Below are 24236 nucleotides of genomic sequence, written 5' to 3' on the forward strand. Positions count from 1 at the left end.
AGGGATACAATCTGGAGTAAACCAACATTTACTCACTCACTCAGGTGTGCCTGTATCAGACATGTTTTTGACAGGCCACAGGGATACAATCTGGAGTAAACCAACATTTACTCACTCACTCAGGTGTGCCTGTATCAGACATGTTTTTGACAGGCCACAGGGATACAATCTGGAGTAAACCAACATTTACTCACTCACTCATTTACTAACTCATTGTGTGCTTGTGTCAGACATGTTATTGACAGGTCGGACAAATATGGAGATAAACAACATTCACCCACTCATTCACTCATGGTGGCCCTGTGCAAAACATCTTTATATCCAGGCCTCCAGGATAAATCTAGGGTAAATCACCATTCGCGCCCTCGTGGTGTCCTGTATCAGACAAGGTTACATACAGGTCATGGGGATAAAGCTGGAGCTGAGCCAGATTCAGATTCACTCACTCATAAGTAAAGTCAGCATCAGTCTCCATGGCAGCGTTGCTGAACCCGGTATGAAGAAGGATCGTGCTACCGATAACCGAAAAATGAGGTAACACCACCATGTTCCTCGCATGTGACCTTTGTCAGTTATAAGAAGTGCCCAGGGGTTTTTTTTCTAAGGATCGCATGACATATGTCAACATATGGACATTTCTGTGTTGAGTCTCTGTCGATATATCTCTGTCACAGACATGAGTTTCCCACCACAGTGGTGCTAATTATCTCATGGCCGTAACGCAATCCGTTCAAAATGACGTCGCAACGTCATTCACTGCGGGACAGCTGGGCGGCCATGATGGACCGGCGGATCTGTCATGAACCCTACATAAATCAAGCTAGAACGACGCGAAATGAACCCCCAAAACGACTGTTCCCTGCTATTACAGCGTCTGTCCTTGACTGGCCTGGAGATATATGTTGTCTTGTAAGATGATAGGGTCCACTTTCTTCTGATTAGCCAAGATAATGGCAATCACTGGCGCTCAAGATCTCTGCTAATCACGTCGGATTTATTCAATGCTCTTATACAAATCTGACAAAGCGTCTGTGTGTTTACAGAAACCACAGTCATTATTCGGAATGTCTGACAAAGCTCCAGCACTTTACAAGCTGTAGGACTTCATCACCTCGTAAAGTATAAATGTGTCGCAAGCACGAGAAAAAAATAGGCTTATTGTTGAAGCGGAATACAATTGAAAATTGCACAGTCACAATTTGAATGTTCCCGTGATATTTTTCCATCACCAATATTGTTTGTGTGCTGGGAGTTCTGGAATACGCCCTGGATGTGATGTTGAGTAGTTTATTACATCAATCTGACCAACCGAAATAATACATGACTCATATTTCCAGGAAAAGCAGGATTATTCAAATAATGAAATAAACATGTTCGGCTGTACTGGGGATGTTGTAAACGACCTTTATCATGACCTTCTGATATATGCCTCTCAAATCCACATAACGGTCCTTTCATCTGATTGTAGCGACAAGGCTTATATCGCCCATTGACAAACGACTGCACGTCACGAGTCATCGCTTACACATAACCTCCTGTTTAACGGAAGCTGGCCAATGGAACCATGCCTGTGCCGATCACAACGGTCAGTCAAATACTCTTGGAATTATTCAGTAATGGTTTTCAGCATTTGCAGAATGGTAAGCTGCCCGATGACTACAGTATCTAATCTTATCATCTCGGAAGGTTGTTGTGTTGCCTAGCGATATCCTCCGGATCAATACATGAATTTGACAGGTGCTATGAGATTGACAACCGACATGATACAGAACACGTGTGTAGAATATTAATACTCAACCCATCATGGATGCTTCTGACGCAGTATCAAATATCTGATACATTCTGAAAAGAACCAGAAGCGATGACGAATACGTATGATCAAATAAAATTATTGCATTTATTCATTATTGTAATATTATAAGTGTATAGCAATTCTAAATTTACATTTTGAAACTAACTTTATGCAAATAATGTGTTTTCATCGATCTTAAAACAAACCCGAAAACGTTTTTTGTCTCGTAATTTAAGTGCTTTATAAGTTTATATACGTTTAAATTTATCTATTCAGCATCTGGACCTAGTTGGAACAAGCATATGTTTGCAGTTTTCACTTGTAAATACAGGACACAAGATATTGATTTCACAAACGTCCCGTGGATAAACAGGTACGATATTCTATAAACTACACAAACATACAAAACAATATCTAAATAACAATACATCAATAAAAAATATTGCGTAGTGACCGAGGATTATCTATGAGTTTAAGATTTGTTGAAGTTGCATATAATAGCGGTATTATTTCCGTATTTTTAAGAGAACGTTAGCTGTTTCTGTAATGGTAAAGCTTTACAAAATAATACTAAATATATAAGTACTTAAACTGGGAGTGCCTTGCAACTGAATATTACAAAGACATTAAATCGTGTTCTTGATTTTGAGTAATGATTATTAGCGTCCCTCCAAACATGTACGTGGTGTGGTTTTATGTCAAGTTCAAATATTAGTCCGTGAATACTCATTCTTTGCTTAATGAAATGGTTACGGTATTTCGCTTGTCTCGCAATGTTCTTAGTATGGTTTATTTAATGTCAGACCTGAGACTGCCGTTCTTTGATGGTCATGTAAGGTTATATCCAGTAAAGTAAGTGAGTATGGCTTTACGCCGCTTTTAGTAATATTCCTGTAATATCACGGCGGGGGACACCAGAAATGGGCCCCACAAATAGAGCTCATGTGAGGATCGAACCCGGGTCTCTGGCATAACAAGCAAATGCTTTAACCACTAGGCTACCCCACCGGTAACTAGAAGGCAGGAACTAGCAATGGGCTCCGCAGATTGTACCCATGTGGGGAATCGAATTGTGACAAGGGGTGGGTTACAGAAGAGCACTTTTAATCCAGATCTTCGCCTTTTCAGGAGTAGAACCGTCAGATGGTCCGTAACGCTTGGTCAGCAGGCATTCCAGAATTCCGGCTACCGGGCACAGGGCGGTGTCAGTTTACTATGAAGAAACAAACCATGTGCCAAGCCTGCATAACAGAAGCTAGATTTTCATCAGAAAAATGTTGTTTTCCCTTGAAAAGTCTGGCCCAAACTGACTTGATATGTCTGTCTCACAGTCCCTGAACCACACACATTATTTTGCCTCCTGCCAAGCCTCCCCACAGTGCTAAAGCCTTAAATGAAGCAAGTCTAGATGCCCTTATCTTCGCCTCTGGTCCCCCTGGAGCTCCTTTTCAATTAAAATGGGTTTGTTTACTATCAAAATTATATATATTCAGAGACTAACTTAGTCATGACCGTGTACTGGTCTGTGACAGCCAAGGCTGAGGTTCTGGTGCTGGTGCAGGGTGAGGTTCTGGTGCTGGTGCAGGGTGAGGTTCTACATGTACAGATTTTTTACATCCATTATGTAAATATCATTTGAGAAAACAGCCGATGTAAACAATCCGTTAAATATGTCATTTTAGTTGGTTCATCTCTACACAGGTACCTTGACGTGTGGCATATATTTTGCATCTCACAAAGACTTGTCATTCCCATCGCAAGTGTTCCCTGGGAACCGGTTTCGGCAGATAATGGATACTGATTATTTTCTGGCATTAGCATTGTATATTTTACATGCTTATTATCAAAACTAGACTGAAATCATCAGTAATAATATAATAATAGATCGAGTTTCCAGTGTGTAAACATATTTGGTTGGAAGTCATAATTATTTAAATTGGTTAAGCGATAGATCCATGAAATACATGAAAATGCTATCACGCATTGATCGTTAATGCTCTGCTGCTTTGCTGCTGTCGTTGTCCTATGACAGTATTTCTAAGGTTCTTATTAAGCGATACACTGGTCAAGGCCGACCAGCGCCAGGCTCCTAATGAACTGGCATACCTACGGATACGACAGTCCGCTTGCCGTAAATAAAACTGCGTACTTCAGGTGATTCAGACTCATCACAGCGATAAGCCGTTCGCAGAGCTCAACGACCGCTGCCTCCAGTTATAGTGCTCCAGAGCGGTTGGCGAATGAACCGTAGCTTACATTAATTTCTGAAAATGTAAAACGTTGAAAGAGTGTTATGTCAATACTTTGAAGCAGAAAAGTAATCTGTGAAAAATGCTGATGGGCACAAATAACTCCATTTGAAGTGAAAAGGAGCCCCGGTGAGCTTCATTGGGGCTTTGGCTTTGAGTTGGGGTGATGGAAACGATGTGGTCCATGGACTCTGAGACAGACTTCTTGGCAACTTACAGCAAGTAACATTGATGAAGTAGCTGAATTGTCAGTTTCAGTTTCTACTTCATTACAACTGTCGTGTACGTAGTAAGATGGAAGGTACGGGAAAGTTAGTGCTACGTAAACATTTTAACCAGGAGTGAATATGGCTTTACGCTGCTTGTAGCAATATCCCAACAATGTCACGGTCAGTCTGCAAAACCGGAAATGGGATTCACACATAACTGTACTCGATGGGGAATCGAGTCCGGGTCTTAGTCGTGACGAGCGAACGCTTTAACCACTAGGCTACCACACCACGCCCCAGAAACCAGGAACTGCGTGCGGTGAGCCCTTAACCCTATACTGCCTAACAGAGCCCTTTCTGCAGTGTCAGAGCCCAAAATAAAACAAGTCTAGGTTTTATCGGGTTCTGAATATCCGTCCTCCCCGGGGTTTGTTTGCAATTTATTTATTTCTATCAAAATTATGTATATTCAGAGGCTGAGATTATTCGATGACCGTTCAATCGGTTCGCCTATCCTCTCTCGTAAAGACCGAGTCGGGGTCGGAAAGACGTATATGTGAGGTCTTAAATTCTCTCTCTGTTGGGGGCAAAAGATGTAAAGCTCCAACTCAATCCAATGGTTTCAAAATGACTTTTAATTCCTTAAGTTCCAATGGTTCTTGTGACACTTATTCAAACAACAATCCACACTACGATAGAATTAAAGTAATTAAACATTTTCTTCACAGGTACTACACAACAAATGATAAGTGGTTGGACAGGAGCTGGATAGAGGCTGGATAGTGGCTAGATAGGTTGAAAAACCGTATGTCCTTTTAGCCCACAGCACATAATCCTACACTGCTCTCTTAGAATCTTAAAACAGGTCTTACTCCTTCAATATCTTAAAGCTCTCTCCCTCCTCGTTTTTCCACCCTCTTTCAGTTCACATGTGTACCTTAAATTCTTTGTCAGGACACTTATCGGTCTTGATCAGGTCAGAACCCATAAGACCCCACAAGACAATTAGTTTCGATGTCTTAGTTACTGTAGTGCATCATAGCTGTCACCAGCCCTGGGAACTAGCGTTGGACATCCGCTGGCAGCAGGGGCTGGCAGATTCTTATGTTTTAACCAATCTATATACATACTACCACATGTAGACTTTCTCTTTCTCTCTCTCTCTCTCTCTCTCTCACACACACACACACACACATACACACACGCGCGCGCGCGCGCACAGAAACCCTAACAAAGTTGCAAATATAATATTTTGTCTGTACGTAAATTTCGGCTCTAACAATATATATACTGATACAGATAGATGAAGATGCCACACGGATTGGTGAAGATGTTTTCTACACACCAAGAAAGAAACAAAATACAAAACGGGAAGGTGTGGTGACAGTATGTGAAGCCCTTTTCTGGTGTCCCCCGCTGTGATATTGGTGGAATATTGCTAACAGCTGCGTAAAACTAAACTCACTCACTCATTACAAAATTACAAAAACAAAGCAAAATAATAAATTAGTGGTACGAATATGTGAGAAAAGGTATGTAAAACTGTAAAGATATTTCCTTCGGGTCTGCAACACCGGTTATGTAACCGTAACCAAAAGGTTATTACGCAAGTTATTTGACAGTTATTCACTTACTGATACATCCTTCCTAAAGGTGAAGGACGGTCACGTGGATACAAATAACGACCTGAAAACTCACATTGAAGGTCATTTGTCTGTCAAACTGATTGTGTTACTTACAGATGTGCATGTAATATAATTATTCGCGATTTAGCGCTCGTAAACTCTCCAGGTAGTCAAACCCGACACGGGCGTTTGGTTGTTAGTGGAGATTTAAGCCGGTTGGTATTAACAAAATGGAGGGTTTGAGTTAGTCGATCACTAAGGAGTAATTTGTTGATAAGGTATCTCGTGGGAAACATAATTTCCGCCATTAGAGATGATTAATAAGCACATTATGAAAGGCACAGGGGTAATTTTGCTCCGCATGCCTCCCACTAAACTCCCAATAACCAGAACACAGACAGGTTTCTAGCATGTAAACATGCGGCAGAGATGCGAGCAAGAAACACAACAAAACATGCCCAAGTCTGTTGTGAGAGAGAGTGAGTACGGTTTTACGCCGATGTTAGCAACATTCCATCAATATCATGGTGGGGGACGTCAGAAATTTGCTTTACACATTGTACACATGTGGGGAGTCGAACCCGGGTCTTCGACGTGACGAGCGAACACTTTAACCACTGAGCTACACCACTGCACCTTGTTGTAAAAAAGTACCACTGTTTTAACCACAATATACTCCGGCTAGGACGTACTGAACGACATTAAATATTCGACTTTCGACCAAAATATACGGTAAGTGATCAGGATTAAAACAGCTCGTTATATCCGTCAGTTAGGTATAAGCGAGTTCCTTATAAAAGTTGTTCAAAGTGTGTGCATTTGTGCGGCAGGTTGTCATGGTTATTCACTAGTATAACCAGAATGGTGAATCCAGACTAACATCTCTGAATTGAGACACAGATTAATAAGGAGTCCTGAAACTTTCATGTTCACTGAAACTATGGTAACTCGCCACATATTCTAGACGTACACTTAACATCGTGTTCGGGATGGTCTGTGATTGCCTGTTTCTGCATTCATGCGTGTATGCTTTCATCCATGCGTGATGTCAAAGTCCAAGTACAAGTTCAAAATTCAATTTCCTAAAGAATACAAGCCATATTTAAGGCACTAGCTAAAAGCATTTCATATTCCAAAGTACACCGAGGATGCTCTGTCAAATGGATGACCAAAATTATACATTTGTTTTCTTTTTATTTTCATTCATTAAACATTAGTGTATACGTTCTTTTGCCCGTCAGTATTAGTTAAAGTACCTTGTTTTCAGATTAGAACGGCCTTCCTGGATTCGCCACTGAAACAGAGTCGATATTTGAATACATTTTTCTCCAAATTCAATTATATTTAGAAAGTTTGTAGCTACCTCATTTCAATTGCCCATTTAATCCATTTTGGTCCCCTCCTTCTATCTTGAATGTAATTTGAATTCACAATTCACATGAATTTTAAACATTCAAGGCCCCTATAAATGTGGTTCGTTTTTCTCAGTCATAATTGCATTCGGAGTTTTAATAGTTTAAACTGAAGACTGTGGGGACCAGGACCCTAATTGAATTTGAAGCACACAGGGCGTTCAGGAAAATGGATCCATCGTAACATAAACGTAGAGCAATAGGAAGGGGAGGTTTGACCTCGGTTCATTGGAACTGGCAACCGCTTTCATCTTATCGCTTATCGGAATCGTAAACAACCAGTTGTTTATATTCCCGTTCGTTCTGTAATACTCAGGATTACAACAATAATGAAAGCTTGCCAGAGAGGGGTCGTGTTTAGCAGGTAAAGCGAACATGTCCCATTATTAGGCCACTATTTGGATGAAAAGATTTTCCTCGTCTCGACACTGCCTTGCTGAACGAACGTACGCCATTTTGAAAGATAAAGAGATCTCGGAGCAGCGAGATCTTTTGTTAGTAGATACTACTTTTCTTGTTGAACAATATTCAGGAAACCACTGATTATAGCATACCGTCAGATGGAAGTCATTTACTCTGAAACGGAAGGAATTTTTTTACATATACAAACATATATTGGTTAAAAATTCTTGAAAACATTTCCAGTCTCAACATACATCCTACAAACACTGCAACACTGCAAAACCTGTTTTTCGGACAGCACATAAATGCAGATACAAATTTGTGAAATATATTGGACCATACATGCATTTTATATGCCGAATACTAAAGTACATCCACCAGTCAATAGAAATCAGTCCGAACAAGCTCTGTTAGTCTGTTATACAGGCCCTGAAAACGTAAATATAACCAAGAACGCCCACGCGCACGCAACTGCAGAAAAAGTGGTAAGTCTAGATTTCCATAGCATCAAATCTCTGGGTTCATGTTTCATGTGATCATAATTTTCATTGTGAAGCGTATATTTTCTGTAAAACTGTCTATTTCTGAGACTAGGGGTAAGTGTAAAGCTCTGTTAATTTATGGGGATGGTACAGAATACTTCATGACGTCACCAGGAGAATGACACCAATGCCACGGCGTGTTTTGACATTCACGAACGCACAAGGAGGAGACACACGGTTTTGGACACCTGCAAAATATGTTTTTTTTTAAAACAGTATTTGCAGTTAATCGGTTACTTCTTTGTTTTACCAAGCATCATTTCATAGACATTCTTGTTTGTTTGGTTTAGTGTTTATATAGTGTGGTATCATGAAACATTAAATATTCTAAAACAATGGTTTTGACAGCTATATTTGTCTTTGATTTTCTTTCTGGCATTTCACAAGAGTGGGAAGTTTCTTTTGCTCGTCAGTGTATATAACCTTATAAATACCAGGCATATTGTTGCCATATTGGTGGTCCAAAAGTATGAATGAACACGTGACTGGGTGAAGCTTTACGTCGCATTTGCAATATTCAATTTTAATCACGGTAGAGGACGCCACAAATTGACATCACACATTTTACCCCTTGCAATGATCGTACCCAGGTCTTCAGTATGGTGTGGGAACGCTTTGAACACTAGACTACCACTCGGACGTTTAAAGTATGAACACAAGTTAATATTATCGTAGCAGTCAAGCGGGTCGATGCCATTAAAATGTCGAATCATCAGAACGACAGAAAGTCTTCCATTCTAGTAAAAGCCGATCCATGGTCAATTCCAGTAATCTTCTTAATATTGCTTGTTGAGTGAAAAATATCGGCATTGAACTCAAGTCTGTATGGCATAGTTCATGACTGGGTTTCATTAGGATTTCAGTGAGATCCTTCCCTCTCAATCTCCTTGACAAACGACCGCATCAACTCGAGTGTCGCTGACATGCTAATCCACTGGAATCCATGTTTAACAAAACCTCATACCCAGAGCCCAATAATGAACGATTACAGCCAGAATTTTTTTTCATTTTATTCGATTGATGGCCCTTTGGTACCACCATTTTTTCCCCTGACTCGCCAGTCTTTCGGTCCCGATTCCTCGTTCATCTCTGGACCATCAAGGCAGGTGGTGAGTTCGCTAGCTGTGATACGTTTCCGTGATATCTGTTCAGCAGACGTTCTTCACATCGTCGCATAAACTAACTGTAAATGTAAGGTATTCACGCATATATCTGTCTCACAGAGTGTAATTCTCTCTCTCTCTCTCTCTCTCTCTCTCTCTCTCTCTCTCTCTCTCTCTCTCTCTCTCTCTCTCTCTCTCTCTCTCTCTCTCTCTCTCTCTCTCTCTCTCTCTCTCTCTCTCTCTCTCTCTCTCTCTCTCTCTCTCTCTCTCTGGTTCGATTCCCCACATGGGTAAAACGTGTGAAGTCCATTTCTGGTGTTCCCCAGCCGTGATACTCCAAGAATATTGCTAAAAGCGGTCTTGAACTAAACTCGCTACTAACGACAGACTGAAACTAACGCATTAACGACAATCCGTCAAGGGATCCCCTTGAAACACACAGTGCTTGTTCCCGAACGGAAAAAAAGATCGCTGAAACAGAGCCGTGATCTTTTCTGCCCTGAAGATTCCGCCCTTTGAGGATGACTCAGCATTTATTGGCTCTTCCCATGTATCATTCTCAAGACTTTTTTTCCGACATTCTCCGTGTTTGAGATATTTGACTACTGGGATACGAGAGACAGTGAAAAAAGGCTCCGTTGTTCGCAGGATAGCCGGAGTTCTCATTACCGCTTTGTTTGTTTAAGTAACCGATGTCGCATTAACGCCTGCACGTGTTGGCTTGTGCAATTCATTAATTGATGCCGTTTTGAAGACCAGGCTTGTCACACATCTCGAGGAATGCACGTGTTTAGCCGACTGGGACAGCTGTTTAAATTGGCCAGATGTTTGTTCAGACGCTTGCATATGCAGACAGATATGTGTAATTTGGAAAATGTGTTGAAATGAATGAAGCACATAAAAACTCTCTTACATAATGTGTTCCATACATCGCCGTAATAACGAATGTGTGAGTGATCTGTGAAGGACTCTTTGGGAACTGAAGATTTTGAAGAAGCTGGGATTATTAACTGCTAGGAAGCTTGTGTTTACTGTTGATGTTGAGAATGTGGAAGTAGTGTCCGAAATAGTAGCAGCAGCTATGCTATTGGCAGCATAACCAACATCTGTAGTAAAAGTGTACGAACAGGGCAGCAGCTGTACTTTAGAGTGAGCATGGTGTTAAGTCGCGCTCACCCATATTCCAGCAATATCACGGCGGAGGACACCAGAAATGGGCGTCACACATTGTACCCAGGTGGACAATCGAAGCCGGGTCTTCACCGTGAAGGAGGGACACTTCAACCACAAGGCTACCCCACCGTCCTAGTCAATAACCATAGTATACCAAACAACTGCAAGGCGTGTAATAGTAGTAGCAGACACAGCAACATCTGTAACAGAAGCAATATCACCCACAGTGTGTCAAATAGCAGATGCGGGTTTACTGTTAGTAGAACCAGCAATATCAGCGGAAGTAGTTACAGTAGCTTACTAGTTCCAACTGAAGCATTACACGCACCTGCAGGAATAGAAACAGCAGCAGTAGTAGTAGCAGTAGGAGCAACTGCAGGCTAGACAATAGTATTATAGTGAGTGAGTGAGTGAGGTTAGTTTTACGTGATCTTACGACAAGTCCACGGACCTACTTTCAGAACCGCCATTGGCATCACAACAGGGTTTTGTTTTGTTTATGTCCACAACACACACTGTTTTAGAGGATAATCGAAACTGGTTATTTTCTTGCACTGACGTTTTATAGCCTGCCGTCCTAAACTTCACGAGCTAATAGATAAACTACCACACCTTGACGCACTGCTAGAAAACAACCAGGGCCAGCGGCCATACATCAGCTGCTGCTGCACGTGGGCTGCTCCGTCGACGTGAGAGACGTGATGGCGAGTGAGGCACGTCATCGTCCACAACAAACCCTCAAGCACACATGTGCTTATGAAGCGTGTAAGCATATTTATTTCATTCACACCGCTCTCATGTTTATGACATACAGTAAGGGTGTTTACTCAATCCTGTACATACGTCATGACTACGCCACACTGTATCTACGGATGTTTCAAAAGCAAGGGACGTGGGGTGTCTCAGCTGATGTGACGATAGGCAGGTTGATGCTTTAAGTAAGTGAGTGAGTTTAGTTTTAGGCAGGTTTTAGCGATATTCTAACCATATTCCTACGGGGGCCACCAGGAATTAGCTTCACGCATTTGATATTGGAGTACTGAACAAGGTCTCACACATTGAACTCACATGGGGAATCGAACCCGGGACTTCGGCGTGAGGATGATCCCTTTAACCTCTAGGCTACACTGCATTCTCTATTCGGTTTTTAAGGTTTACATGTGATACACATTCTCTGTCAAGGTAATATTACCCATAATTATTTCAAGGCCTCTTTTCGCAAAGCACTAAGGTGATCATAAGTCACTAAGGTAATTGTAGTGTAATGTTAAAGAAAAGGTCAGCCTTTGTAAAGGTTTCTCCATGAAAGGAAAATAGGTTTATAGTTGCATTGTGCCAGTACAAATTTCATCTTTATCGCTCTAATAATATCTACCTCATTTTGACGAAGAGAATATATAGAGACTTTGTAATGCAAAGATACGTTTAATGTTTTTGTTTGTCCGTTTGTCCAAGGAATAACACAAGGTGAATTAATAAATGAAAAATGCTTATGTGTAAACATAGCTTAATGAAGTCTATTCAATGTATATTTTGCTTACTTATCGAAAACAAAATGAATGTGCGTGCCACGTTTAGCAACATATATATTGAGACAATTCCTTTAAAGCATTTAAATAATGTGAAATAATGCAAAACAATGAAAGCAAATGTATTTTATTAAGAATATAAGATATTTACATTTTTCTCATGATATATTCACATTTTTCTCAAGATATATTTACATTTTTTCTCATGATGTGTTTCTTCTTTGTGTAAAGGATTAAAACAAGTTTAAACCTTCCCTGGTCGATTTATTTGGAACTTCTTTATCATAAATCAATTAAAGTGATACATCACACCTTATGTTTTTATTCTGTCGTGCTCGAGTTTTCTAAAAAAACAAACGGATGATTTTACTCCGGTCTTTGAAGTCATACACAGAGACAATAAGGAACGTTTTTTCCATCTTCTGGAATGTATCAATTTACATGTGATTTTTAATCAACATGAAAGTCATCAGCGTGAGGATGTTTAAAGGCGTGAAACGCGTCGGAAATATTTCTGTAAGTCATAACTGATATGGCCCTAATACTGTTATTTATTTTTATGTCTTAAGATCTTAGACGTCCCAGAGTAATGGATATCCATACTTACTGATGTTATCTTCTATCTGTTATTTTTTCTCGCTACCTTTGGCAATATCCCATGTTCTTTTACATGCACCATGCTGAATAATAAAACAGATCCTTCCGTTTATTTTCAGTTGAAGGCAGATCCCCGCAGCCTCAACAAAACTCCATCTTCTTATAAAAAATATCATCTATTTACCTAAATTTTTTAATTTCGTATCTTTGTGAAGTATTTTCTCACGCCGGGAGCGCTCCTCTGTCGCGATTAGTCGACGCGTTTATTCGTCCGAAACTCATGTAACGATAGTCCGGGCAACAGTTCTGTTTATTGATAAACGCTGGTGGGATAATATAGCAGATCCTGCACCGTTCTCTCGTGTGTGTGAGATAACAGATCTCGTAGGAGCTACCGGACGGACCAGCTTTAACTACGAATTAAAAACGGTCATGTGCAAAACGTGAAGCGATCTTTGGAAGTTTGTTTATTGATGAGGGACCAAAGTTCTAGCCAGCGCTGGTTCAACGACGTAAGCCTGGTTGTATGATTGACGTGTGCGGAGAACGAAAATACAACGGGAGATTGGGTTTGTTGATTCTGTTTGGACGCCACACGGGGATGGTGGATTTCCAACGTAAATTGTAAAGGGAAAATAATCGGGGCTAGAAATAACCGCTGATGACTGAACGGTAATAATAACGCGAAGAATGAACGCTGTTTTCATCGCTACAGAAAGGCCAACAACGACGTTGGTGTGCCGTGCACGGTTTGAACCAACGGTTGTGGTGTATATGTATTTCAAAACGCTTTCATGCATTGTTCGGTGCAAATTACTTACAGGATCGAATGTTTGTTGATGAATGCAACCGACGCGGCTGGAAATGATAAGGGTTTTGTTTGCAGTGCATTCGGGAGGAAAAGGTTCTCTAAAAGACCCCAACGAGACATGATCATATTATCATGAAAAGGATTGATATATTTGCCACATGTGATCATTTTGTTCTTCAAACGAGCTCACGCCACTGTATAACAACGGCAAAAAAAACAGCGGCAGCCGATTATGTTTGTTACTGGATGCAAGTACCCTTCAGTCAGGCCCATGTTGTACTCAGTAAAGGAACCCCTCATCTTGTCTTACGTTTAACCATGAACATGTGTGAATAGTGAATTTCAATGTGAATTTCAATGTGAATTATAGTCTTTAAGCAAGGCCAAAGGATTGATGTGAACGAGTATTCATTTTTACATTTTCAACAAGCCACAGTTTTTAGGACTGGGGACACCAGAAATGGGCTTCATAGATTGTACCCATGAATGGAGTCGAACCCGGAAATTTGATTAAAGATCCGGGATCCGTAACCCATGCTTGTCGTAAGAGGCGACTAACAGGATCGGGTGGTCAGGCTCTCTTACTTGGTTGACACGTATCCCAGTTGCGTGAATCGATGCTCATCCTGTAGATCGCTTGGTTGTCTGGTCTAGACTCGATTGCTTACACAACACCGTCATACACGTTGAATATTGCTGAGTGCGGCGGAAAACTAAACTCACCAAACTCACTCGAATGCTCTACCATCGGGTTACACCAGCAAAGTCACATCAGGTACGGCCAAAGGAACACCGTCGCTACTTCAGACAGTGCCCTTTGCTTCCTTTCCCCATCCGAATGTCACATACTCAAGAGGAACTCTTGAGAATTTCCTGCAAGTTTATTATCGCTCCAAAACCAACCAATCACTCATAAGACAAAATACGGATGACATGTCAAGTTAACTTCACTGAAAAATCTTCTGTGAAAGGTCAAACCTCGACAAGTAACCACTTTAAATGACAATTTTGAATGTCACGGAACATTGCGGTTAATTAGTATATGAAAAACCCGTGCTTGTTGTTTCAGTGCGTAGTTGTCAACAGCCCAGCTTCATCACACGAATCTAGGGGAGACAACTGGAGAGCGCGATCCACATTCCACGGCCGATCACTCACAATGAGCTATGTGAAACAGTCGACCGTTCGATGCCCTTTATATTAAGGTCTCATAACAATACTGTGTAACCGGGTAATAGTAATAGTAATAGCAAATAGTAATAGTAATAATAACTGTAACAGTAATGCTCCGCTGGTATGGCGCTCATGTTGAGGCACATTTCCTGCTCATGCACGGAGCTATGTTCATTACTATCCCCGGCCATAGGGCACTTTAGTTCTTTCCGATACTGTTTCAATATACATCTATGTTTCCTGTTTGGAGCAATGAACTGAACACTCACATTGCCAGAACATCCTCACGGGTACCCATTTTACTGCTGGGTGAACTAACAACACGCTAACCTCGCGATCTCCTGAATACCACACCGACTCAACCTGTTATTGTAGGGGTGGTGGGATAGCCTAGTGGTTAAAGTGTCCGCTCACCACGCCGAAGACCCGTGTTCTATTCCTCTCATGGGTACAATGTGTGAACCCCATCTCCGGTGTTAACCGGATATTGCCGGAATATTGCTCGCTCACTGCTGTTGTAGACCAAAACTATTTTACACCTGCAGGAGCACGCTCTGTCACCTCTCGGCTCATCACATGAACATTCTGCAACTGTTGAAAGCATTCTTATTAAAACCCGATTACAAAGCTATTAACTGCAGTTAGCCAGGGCGCGTGCATGTGTAATATAACCACAGTTTCGACACTAAAACCAGAGCACAGAATGTAGCATATTTCTGATAATATCAGGCGATTTCGTCCGATGAATCAGACTCTGGCATCGTATCTGAAATGCACGTAAGAAGCATTCAAAATGTGACACCCAGTGAAATATTACACAAGATGCGATTTAATTACCATAAATGCAAATGCATGGAACGTGAAGATCCGTTACTCCCGTTACGGACGCCACGTCGAGTCACGTGACGTCTGGGAAACCATTCTGATGCATTTTCCGGACCTCAACTACCCGCGATTTGTTTTTGACAACGTCATATCATGACAGTCATACATCAGATTTATTTCATCAACTTTATTCTAATTTTCATTACGAAAAAAAAACTGATGAGGAGCAAGAACCATGTGTTTCTCCTTTCCATTATGCTAGGGATATGAAAAAATGATCACTTAACCTTACACATATACATCAGATGCTATCAAATTATGAGTGCATGTGTGTTCTTGCTCGTACATCACGAGCTTATCAATGTCACACAAGACGTTTGAAAATACCTTCCTAATCTGAAGATTATCTGTTCCATATTATCAACATGCTTTTGTTATTCATGGTTTTCACACGGCCCATTTCGCTTTCAGATTTTTGCTATTTTTTGGTTTTTCCCCACAGTCCGTCAACAGTTTAAAACAAAAGCATGAGAGCTGATATGTTATATTTGCAGGTGCTGGCAAACGGGAATTCTTGGCAGAACGTTATAAATATTATCATAGGTCTCATCGTAAAGATTTGCCGTGTTTGATTATTTCCATTTTTTTAGAACAGTAGTTAGTAACTGTCATCCGCTCGTCGATGTGAAACATGTGATATGTACTACCGAAGTCACAGAAAAAATTGCCCTATGCACTACTCAAGAAGTTATTATCAATAAAGCTGTAGGCTATTGACTCACCTACATCTAGAATCAAACAATTGGTACTATCTTCATCTTTCTTATAGAGAGAGAATAATGTGTGTAGCCCATTTCTGGGGTCCCCGGTGTTATGTTGCTGGAATATTTCTAAACCTCGCTGAGTACGTCCGTGACTCACTCACTCACCCATTGGTATAAAAATCAATGCCTGTCTGTTGGCCGATCTCAATCTATGACCACAAAATTTAACGAGTGGAAGCAGTTGTGAAATGTGTTACATACATAATAAATTGACAATTCTATTTTCATCAAAGACTTGTCAGATTCACTTTTAAATCCCAGCCATAGCTAATGTCATTTTTTTCATAACGTTCCTCAGCAAATCTCATGCCTCAGTGACTTTAGGTTCCTTGCCAATCCCATTAAATTGTACACCCAGTTTTTGTTTGCACATGTTGGTGGAATAATATTTGAAGGAGAAACTGACTCAATGCGTTCACCTAAGTAGATTCTGAACAAGCTCCACTCAGTGTGTCTCTCTGGCGAAACATATGACCACAGCGTATGAGAAAACAAAACAAGACGTACTTCCACGTACACTTATTGATTCGCGCGAGTAATCCGGGCACTCCCTGGATAAAACACAAATAAAGTAAATATCAAAGGTGTACAAATCCGCTATGAACGGACAACCCAACAACGTGTAAGTGTGGCCATGAAATCATCCCTGGCAACCCAACCCACCATCAGTTGGGTCACCTGTCTTGCGTGTGCCCTTTTGTCTACACCAAAGGTTACAGAACACTCATTGTTTTAAGACAATGTGTTGCTTCTTTTAGATTATCTTACTCAAATAAATCAAGCGTGGTGTGCATGGGATGTGTTCCATGCCAGTGTGATGAAGGCTATGTGTTTTGCCTGCAGCACCAAGCGCATGTCTTTATAACTGTTACGTCATGTGGTATAATGTTATCCTTGTCCTGTGGGAGAGCGATCCTTTGGATGAACGATGTTGAAATTGTGAACCTGCAGCGAATTGGATGCTCTGCGTTTCGTAGAGAAATCTGCGACTATATATATAAAGGAGGATCACATGTACTTTACATTTTGGATCTCTTGGGATTGTGACATAGGATTTGAGAAAGTAACATCCCTCGCGTAATTACAAAATATGTTGAACTTGACCCACTGTTGAGCCCGACATGACTCAAGGCGCTGTTGAACTATACAGTTTCAACTTGTTGTTGACACAGAGCATCAACTCTATTGAACAAGTTATTACGTATCAACCCCTTGTTGAACTCGACATTGAGTATCAGCTCCTTGTTGAACTCGACATTGAGCATCAGCTCTTTGTTGAACTCGACTGTAAGGTTTGTTGAACTAATTTATTGAACACGACACCGATTATCAATTCTTTGCCGAACTCTCCTGTGGAACTATACATTATAGATTAATGCTTAGTCTCTGAATATATATAATTTTGATAGTAACAAACAAATCCACTTACATTGAAAAAGAGCCCCAGACTTGCTTAATTTAAGGATTTAGCATTGCAGAGAGGGCATAGAATTTGGGGAAATAATGTGGTTCAGGAACTGTGAGACAGACTACATATATATGTAAATGCACTAGCATCAGTTCTCTTTGTAAAGTCTCTTTAGCAGGACTCTCAGCAGTAACTCTTTTGAGCTATAGAATGAGAGTCAGCTCCATGTCGAACTAAACAATCAGTGCACAAGTCGCCCGTGAACATCAATCACTTTTGAGCTGAACACAGAATCCCGTGAACTCTCATCTTCTCTCTGTTAACCAATGAGTGTCAATGCTTCCTTGAACTAGACACTGATCATTTTGAACGGGCTCCGCACATTGTGACCATACGGAGAAGCGAACCTCGGTCTCGATCCACGAAGCGTTCGTAACAATACGACCTGTCTTAACTCTACAGTTTATCATAGGCTTGTGCATGTCGTAGTGCCACGAACGTTTTATAGATCGGGATCCGGGATCTCGATCTACGAAGCGTTCGTAACATTACGACTAGTCGTAACAGTACAGTTTATCATAGATTTACGAAAGACGTACAGCTACGAACGATTTGTAGATCAAATCGGGACCCTGATTCTTTCACCACTAGCCAAAATCGAAACAATAAAAACCAACAACGTTAGAGTACCTGCAGTCTTGACCTCTTTTAGTTTCAAAAATGATGTTTTTAAAACTGATAACATTTTCAACAAGGCATTTACCCGATTCGTTATCAGAACAATGTTACACTGCCTGGTGACCTTTCTAGTAATCTCCTCCAAACCCGCACATAGCCCTCAGGCACAAATAGCTAGTTTCTTCTCTAAAAATGTTGCTTTTTCTCTATCTTTGTAATTCATCGCCCTACACCTGGAGCGAACACTCAGAAAAAGAAAATAGGTTTAAGATATAATAGAAATACATCGGTCCTTTCAGTATTGACTGCCCGCCAAAGCAAGTCTCTATATATTAGATTGTCTTGTAACCAATTATTGGTTTGGCATGTGGAGGAACAAGGTCTTCGGGAACCCTCTCGGCTGACTTATTTCAACAGCAGTTTCTTTCGCCTGGATAGCCACCGTTTACATATCGGAAGGAACGCATAGATGTCTAGGGAAGATGGCACTTAATCTACACTGATTCTAGCAAACAGGCCCTGTGGGAGATATAGGGAATTGCTTTGGTGAGATTCACAGAAAATCGGCGCGATAACATCTTCCTCTCCGTCTCTGCCAAAAGAAAAGATTTGTATGAAAAGATTGTCACTGAAAAACTGGATTCCATTACACATTCCGACAATATCAATGATTAGCATGATTACAATGTCTCCTCCGATGGAAACTCAACCGTGGGCATATCGGTGTGTTGATCTTGTTTCGTGGGTACGGTTATGTTTACGATTTTAGGATCAGTGTATCGCGTTTAAGGAGAAGTCGTTGGTGTCCTACATTATCAAGAACAGGTCCACTGTTATAAGCAAGGTTTCTCAGATTACATTGATGATTTGGTTGCTGGCTGTTTACCTAAACTTGGTACGTTACTCGGTTTAAGGTGGGTGTGCTTGTTTCTTAGAAACGTACTTTGAGTGTGAGTGAGTTCAACGCTAATTTGAACAGTATTCCAGTTATATCAAAGTCCTTCAGTTTAATGTGAAAGAGGGGATGTTGCTGTGCTAAAGGCGGCGTAAGACTAAACTCAATCACTCACTTTATGTGAGAATAAAACCCAAAGAGGTGCAAGTCCTAAACTTTTGCCACTTAGGGGAAACACATGGGGAGAGGATCGGTGCTGACAGACTTAAGACGAGGGTCAGGTTCCTGCGTGCTAAAAGGGCTACACTCTACACAACTAACTGCGGTGCAACATACGGGCCACTCTCGGCTCCTTCCATAGTGATTTAACTAGCATCTCCGAAGTTTATTTGTTCCTACTGGCTTTGAAGTTAAGATATACTCTGGTGAAGGCGGAGGTCCTGGTTAGATTCCTCACACTGGTACATGAACGAAGTTCATTTCTGGTTCTGTGGTGTGACGTGGTTGATGGAGTGTAATCCTACACCGTTGCTCATGATAGCATTCACAAACACACACACGCACACACACGCACGCACACACACACACACAAATCATAAACACGAACACATAACACTAATGCACGTGAGCGACAACACGCACGCAGGACAATGTATCCACAAACACCCCCTCAAGGCATTCAGTAACGAATGATGTCCTAGAATACCTGCTTCTTTCAGACATCGGCTTTCAAATTTCACAAATAGACCAAGCAAGCGAACTCAAATGTTAAATCATTGAGAGAAAGCATTTTTTTTTAAAAAATGCATTTTAGGACTTAGTCAGCAAACAGTCATCCATATCAGGGCAAGTTTAATGTCGAAACAAACATGATCAATATCACAAATATGTTATTTGATTTAGAACACTTAACATTCACCTCCGCCATCATATCGCCCTAACCAAGATGCATTCAACGTGATCGAAATTCTTGAAACTTTATTAATGTTTTATAGGAATCCCTATGTTTAAGCTTAATAGCCATCGAGGTTCTGAAATGTTTCCAGATGTGCATTTATTGCCCAAATACGTTTTTGATTTTTCACAGTGCAAGTGAGAAATAATTTCCTTAACTCAAATATCTGTGTTGCAAACAGCCCACACAATATGGCCCCTGTTAGACGCTGTAGTTATTGATCACTACGTTCAGGGGCACCCACATCGGTCTTCATCAAATCTCAAAATTATGGTTTCAGAGCAGCTAATTCAAAAAGGATTCAGTTCAAAATTACCTTTTCTTGACGACAAATTCACAAGGAACTAACCAACCTGGTTAATGTCTTTCAAGAAGGTCACGCTGACCCGGGACAAGGAGAACAACTTAATGGCGGGGGCTACACGGGCGATCGTGTGACTCAACTCTACAATAAGTGCTGTCCCATGCAACAATAATGTGTAGTATTTAGGAGAATCTGATTCAGCTGGGTAATCGATGGACCATCCCAGCGTTGCTTCTGAGCGTCCCCCTCCCCGCTCATCCCCCCTTTCCCTCCAGCTGAGCGTTCGGGGCCCGTTGGAAAAATCATCGAGATATTGTGACTTCCCGAAATGATCCAACGTAATCGTAATTTACAGTGTAGCGGTGAAGAGTTCGTTTGGGATCTCAAAAGGTATTTATTTTCAAACCGTATTATCTGTGTTGGGAGTCTCAGGATTAAACGAATGTTTTCTTCGCTTTGCTTTCCACTTGCTTGTGTTTCAAGGTCAAATTTAGTTTAAACATTGCATCATGTTTGAATTATTTTCATTTCATATATATATATATATGATGATGAATAACGATGATAAATGTCCTGACACCAGGTGTTTATCAAAGGGGCGGAATTTCATCAAATTGGTTTAAGAACTTTTTTTAAAGGAAGGTTAGAGTATTGAAATAAATTTGTGTTTTATATTCTAAGGTTGTCGTTATTACTTCACAGCTACCATGCAGATGGTAAATTCATGTAATTAGATGATGAAAAAAGATCACTTAATAAAGTGGAACTGTGTCTCTGAGGCGAAAGATGCAGTCGTTGTGAGTATTCCTTTTTCTTATAACTGCAGAAAGGGTTTTTATTAACCTGATTTAACAGTATTTCTGTCACATCTTGTCGTGTTAGAGCCGTAGGTCCAAAGTGCAGCAGATGAGACAGAAAGACCTACTTTAACGAAAAATGTGTGACTAAATGAATGCTTTTTAACGCCGCACTCAACAATATTCCAGCTATATGGTGGCGGTCTGTGAACACCCAAGACTGGACCAACAACCGAGTGACCAGCAGCATTCATGCATGCAATTGGGAGACGATGAATTACCAAGGGACATAATCGAAGAGGGTAATAGCAGATAAGGGCCGTAACTCTGAACACATTTTATGAAGGACAGATAAAACGGAAGGTTGAAGAGACTAAAAGAAAATATCATCTGTTCCAGTAATATCGGCAACAAGATAAACCTATAAATTCTGAACCCACAAGGTTTACTGAAACAATATAAAACTGACCAAACATATTTTCACAAAAAAAACATCCACTAATCCCGATTAAAGCATATCACAGAGGAAATACGGTAAAGTTAAGATGACATCTGCTCCCCCATTTTAACAGTTTAAAAACTTGACTATTCCCCTTAAGCCCCAGTAATACTATCGAGCAACAATAAGCTAAATTGACAGCCATTTGCGTGTATTGATTTGAAAAAAAAGTATAATGGTGTACATTGCTTTTGGAACGACTGCGATCCCATAAGGCGTTGAGCGCCACTACAAGACTGAGTCACGCGGTGCTAAGACCAGGAGGTGGTGTAATAACTGCACACAAATCCCAGTAGGGAATGTGTCAAAATAAATGTCAGCAGTTTAATTTGCTCATAGCGTATGCTAATTAAACTACTAAGCATTCTGCATGGAAACGTGACAGCTTCATGAATGTATTTTAGAACCTGATAATTCATTTGAAATCTGTAAAAATGTCAATATTATGACTGTTACTGGCAATTTTAGTCAGAGATTCAGTAAATGCCCTGTTTCAGATTCAACTCGAGACAACTGTACATGTTCCTGTGTGATGGTGACGTAAGTATTGATTCATTCATTCATTCACAAGGCAGATGTGCTCTCTGGAAAAAGGAAAGGTGTCATAAAGAAAAAAAGAAATTCAAAACCTTAATTTTGAATGTGCTTTTAAATTGGACATTATGCACGCTATTCGATTTCCTCTTTTCAGCTGAAAATTGAAAATGTTTTGTGATTGTGTAGTTGCTGTTTTGTGGGAGTTATCGTGTCCTTCCATCATCCCAAAGTGCCATAATTATTTCTCAGAACTAGCGCTATCATCCGTACGTGTATTCCTACTAAAACTCAAACTACCCTCAATATCTATTTCCCTGCTCAAAACAAGAGCATGTCAATATTTTGTCCCCGTTCAATCTAATGAACATATCAAAATCTCACTCGAATCAGAGGCACGCGATCAATCAACCAGCCTATCCAAACACACACTGCCTCTACACAAATCAACACAATCAACGATTAAAACTGCTATTGAACAACATTTGATATTGACACTGACACTTACACAGACGATATATCTTACGTTAAAACAAGCACTTACACCAGCAAATTGACATCAACAAAATCAACGTTTGAAAGCATCTCTCCAACGTTCAATCACAATCCGAACCTACACTTACAGCAATAATCGTACCTAAACCCAAACCTACACTTAAACCTACACGTATGCCGACTCTCAAAGCTTTCACTCAAACTAGTATTTACTCGCCAACCTGCACTCAGATCTGCACTAACACCAACGTTTATACCAAGGTTAGAGGTCTCACTCAGATCTATACACCAATTCACACTACACCAATAATCTTACCTACACTCAAATCTACACTGACGTCAACGTTCAGACCAATACTCAAACCTACACTCAAATTTACACTGACGCCAATGTCACATAAATACTCAAACCTACCCTCATGTCTACACAGACGTCAACGTTCAGACCAATACTCAAACCTACCCTCATGTCTACACAGACGTCAACGTTCAGACCGATGCTCACACCTACCCTCATGTCTACACAGACGTCAACGTTCAGACCAATGCTCACACCTACCCTCATGTCTACACAGACGTCAACGTTCAGACCAATGCTCACACCTACACTCATGTCTATACAGACGTCAACGTTCAGACCAATACTCAAGCCTACACTCAAATGTACGCTCCCACCAAGTCTCAGACCAATACTCAAACCTACACTCAAATGTACGCTCACACCAAGTCTCAGACCAATACTCAAGCCTACACTCAAGATTGAAGCCTTCAGTCAGACCAATACGAGCACAAGACCCAAACCAACACAAGACCCAAACCAACACTCAAATCTACACTCACGACATCACACAAATCCTCATTATGCTAACATTTACAACCTTATTCATACAAATATCCACACCATAATCATCACTGAAGCAAAACATAACTCCCTATCAAGCCAACACATGAACGAAGACTCGCATACCAGGCTTCAAGCACCATCCATCTGGAGGCACTTTACCTATTGGTCAATAGTACATTCGGACTAATCCACGGTGGTCAAGAGGATACACTGTCCATGGTTTGATATCCTTGTCGCGTCATACCTAAAGACCTGATCATGAACGTTAAAAATCTCTTCACCCTAGCGTCCTGTAGTCTGTCATAAAACCCGGAAGAGATATGCTAGTACTTAATATATCTATGCAGCCTTAGCATGTTTAGAACAAGTCACAAGCTTAAGTCTATGTTTCTAATGATGAAGAATGCGTCAGGGGTAATCGGCTTGGGGATCGTGAAATGTATCCGTGTTGGATCTGCATCAAACTACACCATGGCATCCGAATTGGCTTGCACTGATGAAGTTTGGACTTGAACAGGTAGCCATGTTGTTAGGCAGATGGGACGGTCTTAAACCAAATGA

The 24236-nt window shown here is 40.8% G+C and overlaps 2 protein-coding genes across 2 annotated transcripts in view; one reads left to right on the top strand and one right to left on the bottom strand.

Annotated features, from left to right (window-relative positions):
* LOC137299020 (frizzled-2-like) overlaps positions 1 to 24236 on the bottom strand; it is a 440584-nt gene that overhangs the window by 250964 nt on the left and 165384 nt on the right. The window lies entirely within an intron of this gene.
* LOC137298598 (metacaspase-3-like) lies at positions 3300 to 23594 on the top strand. The gene is made up of 2 exons (XM_067830894.1): positions 3300 to 3378; positions 23263 to 23594. The coding sequence occupies exons 1-2, from the start codon at positions 3300 to 3302 to the stop codon at positions 23592 to 23594; spliced, it is 411 nt and encodes a 136-aa protein (XP_067686995.1).

This window comes from Haliotis asinina, chromosome 10 (genome assembly GCF_037392515.1).
Source record: "Haliotis asinina isolate JCU_RB_2024 chromosome 10, JCU_Hal_asi_v2, whole genome shotgun sequence".
Classification (NCBI taxonomy): domain Eukaryota; kingdom Metazoa; phylum Mollusca; class Gastropoda; order Lepetellida; family Haliotidae; genus Haliotis; species Haliotis asinina.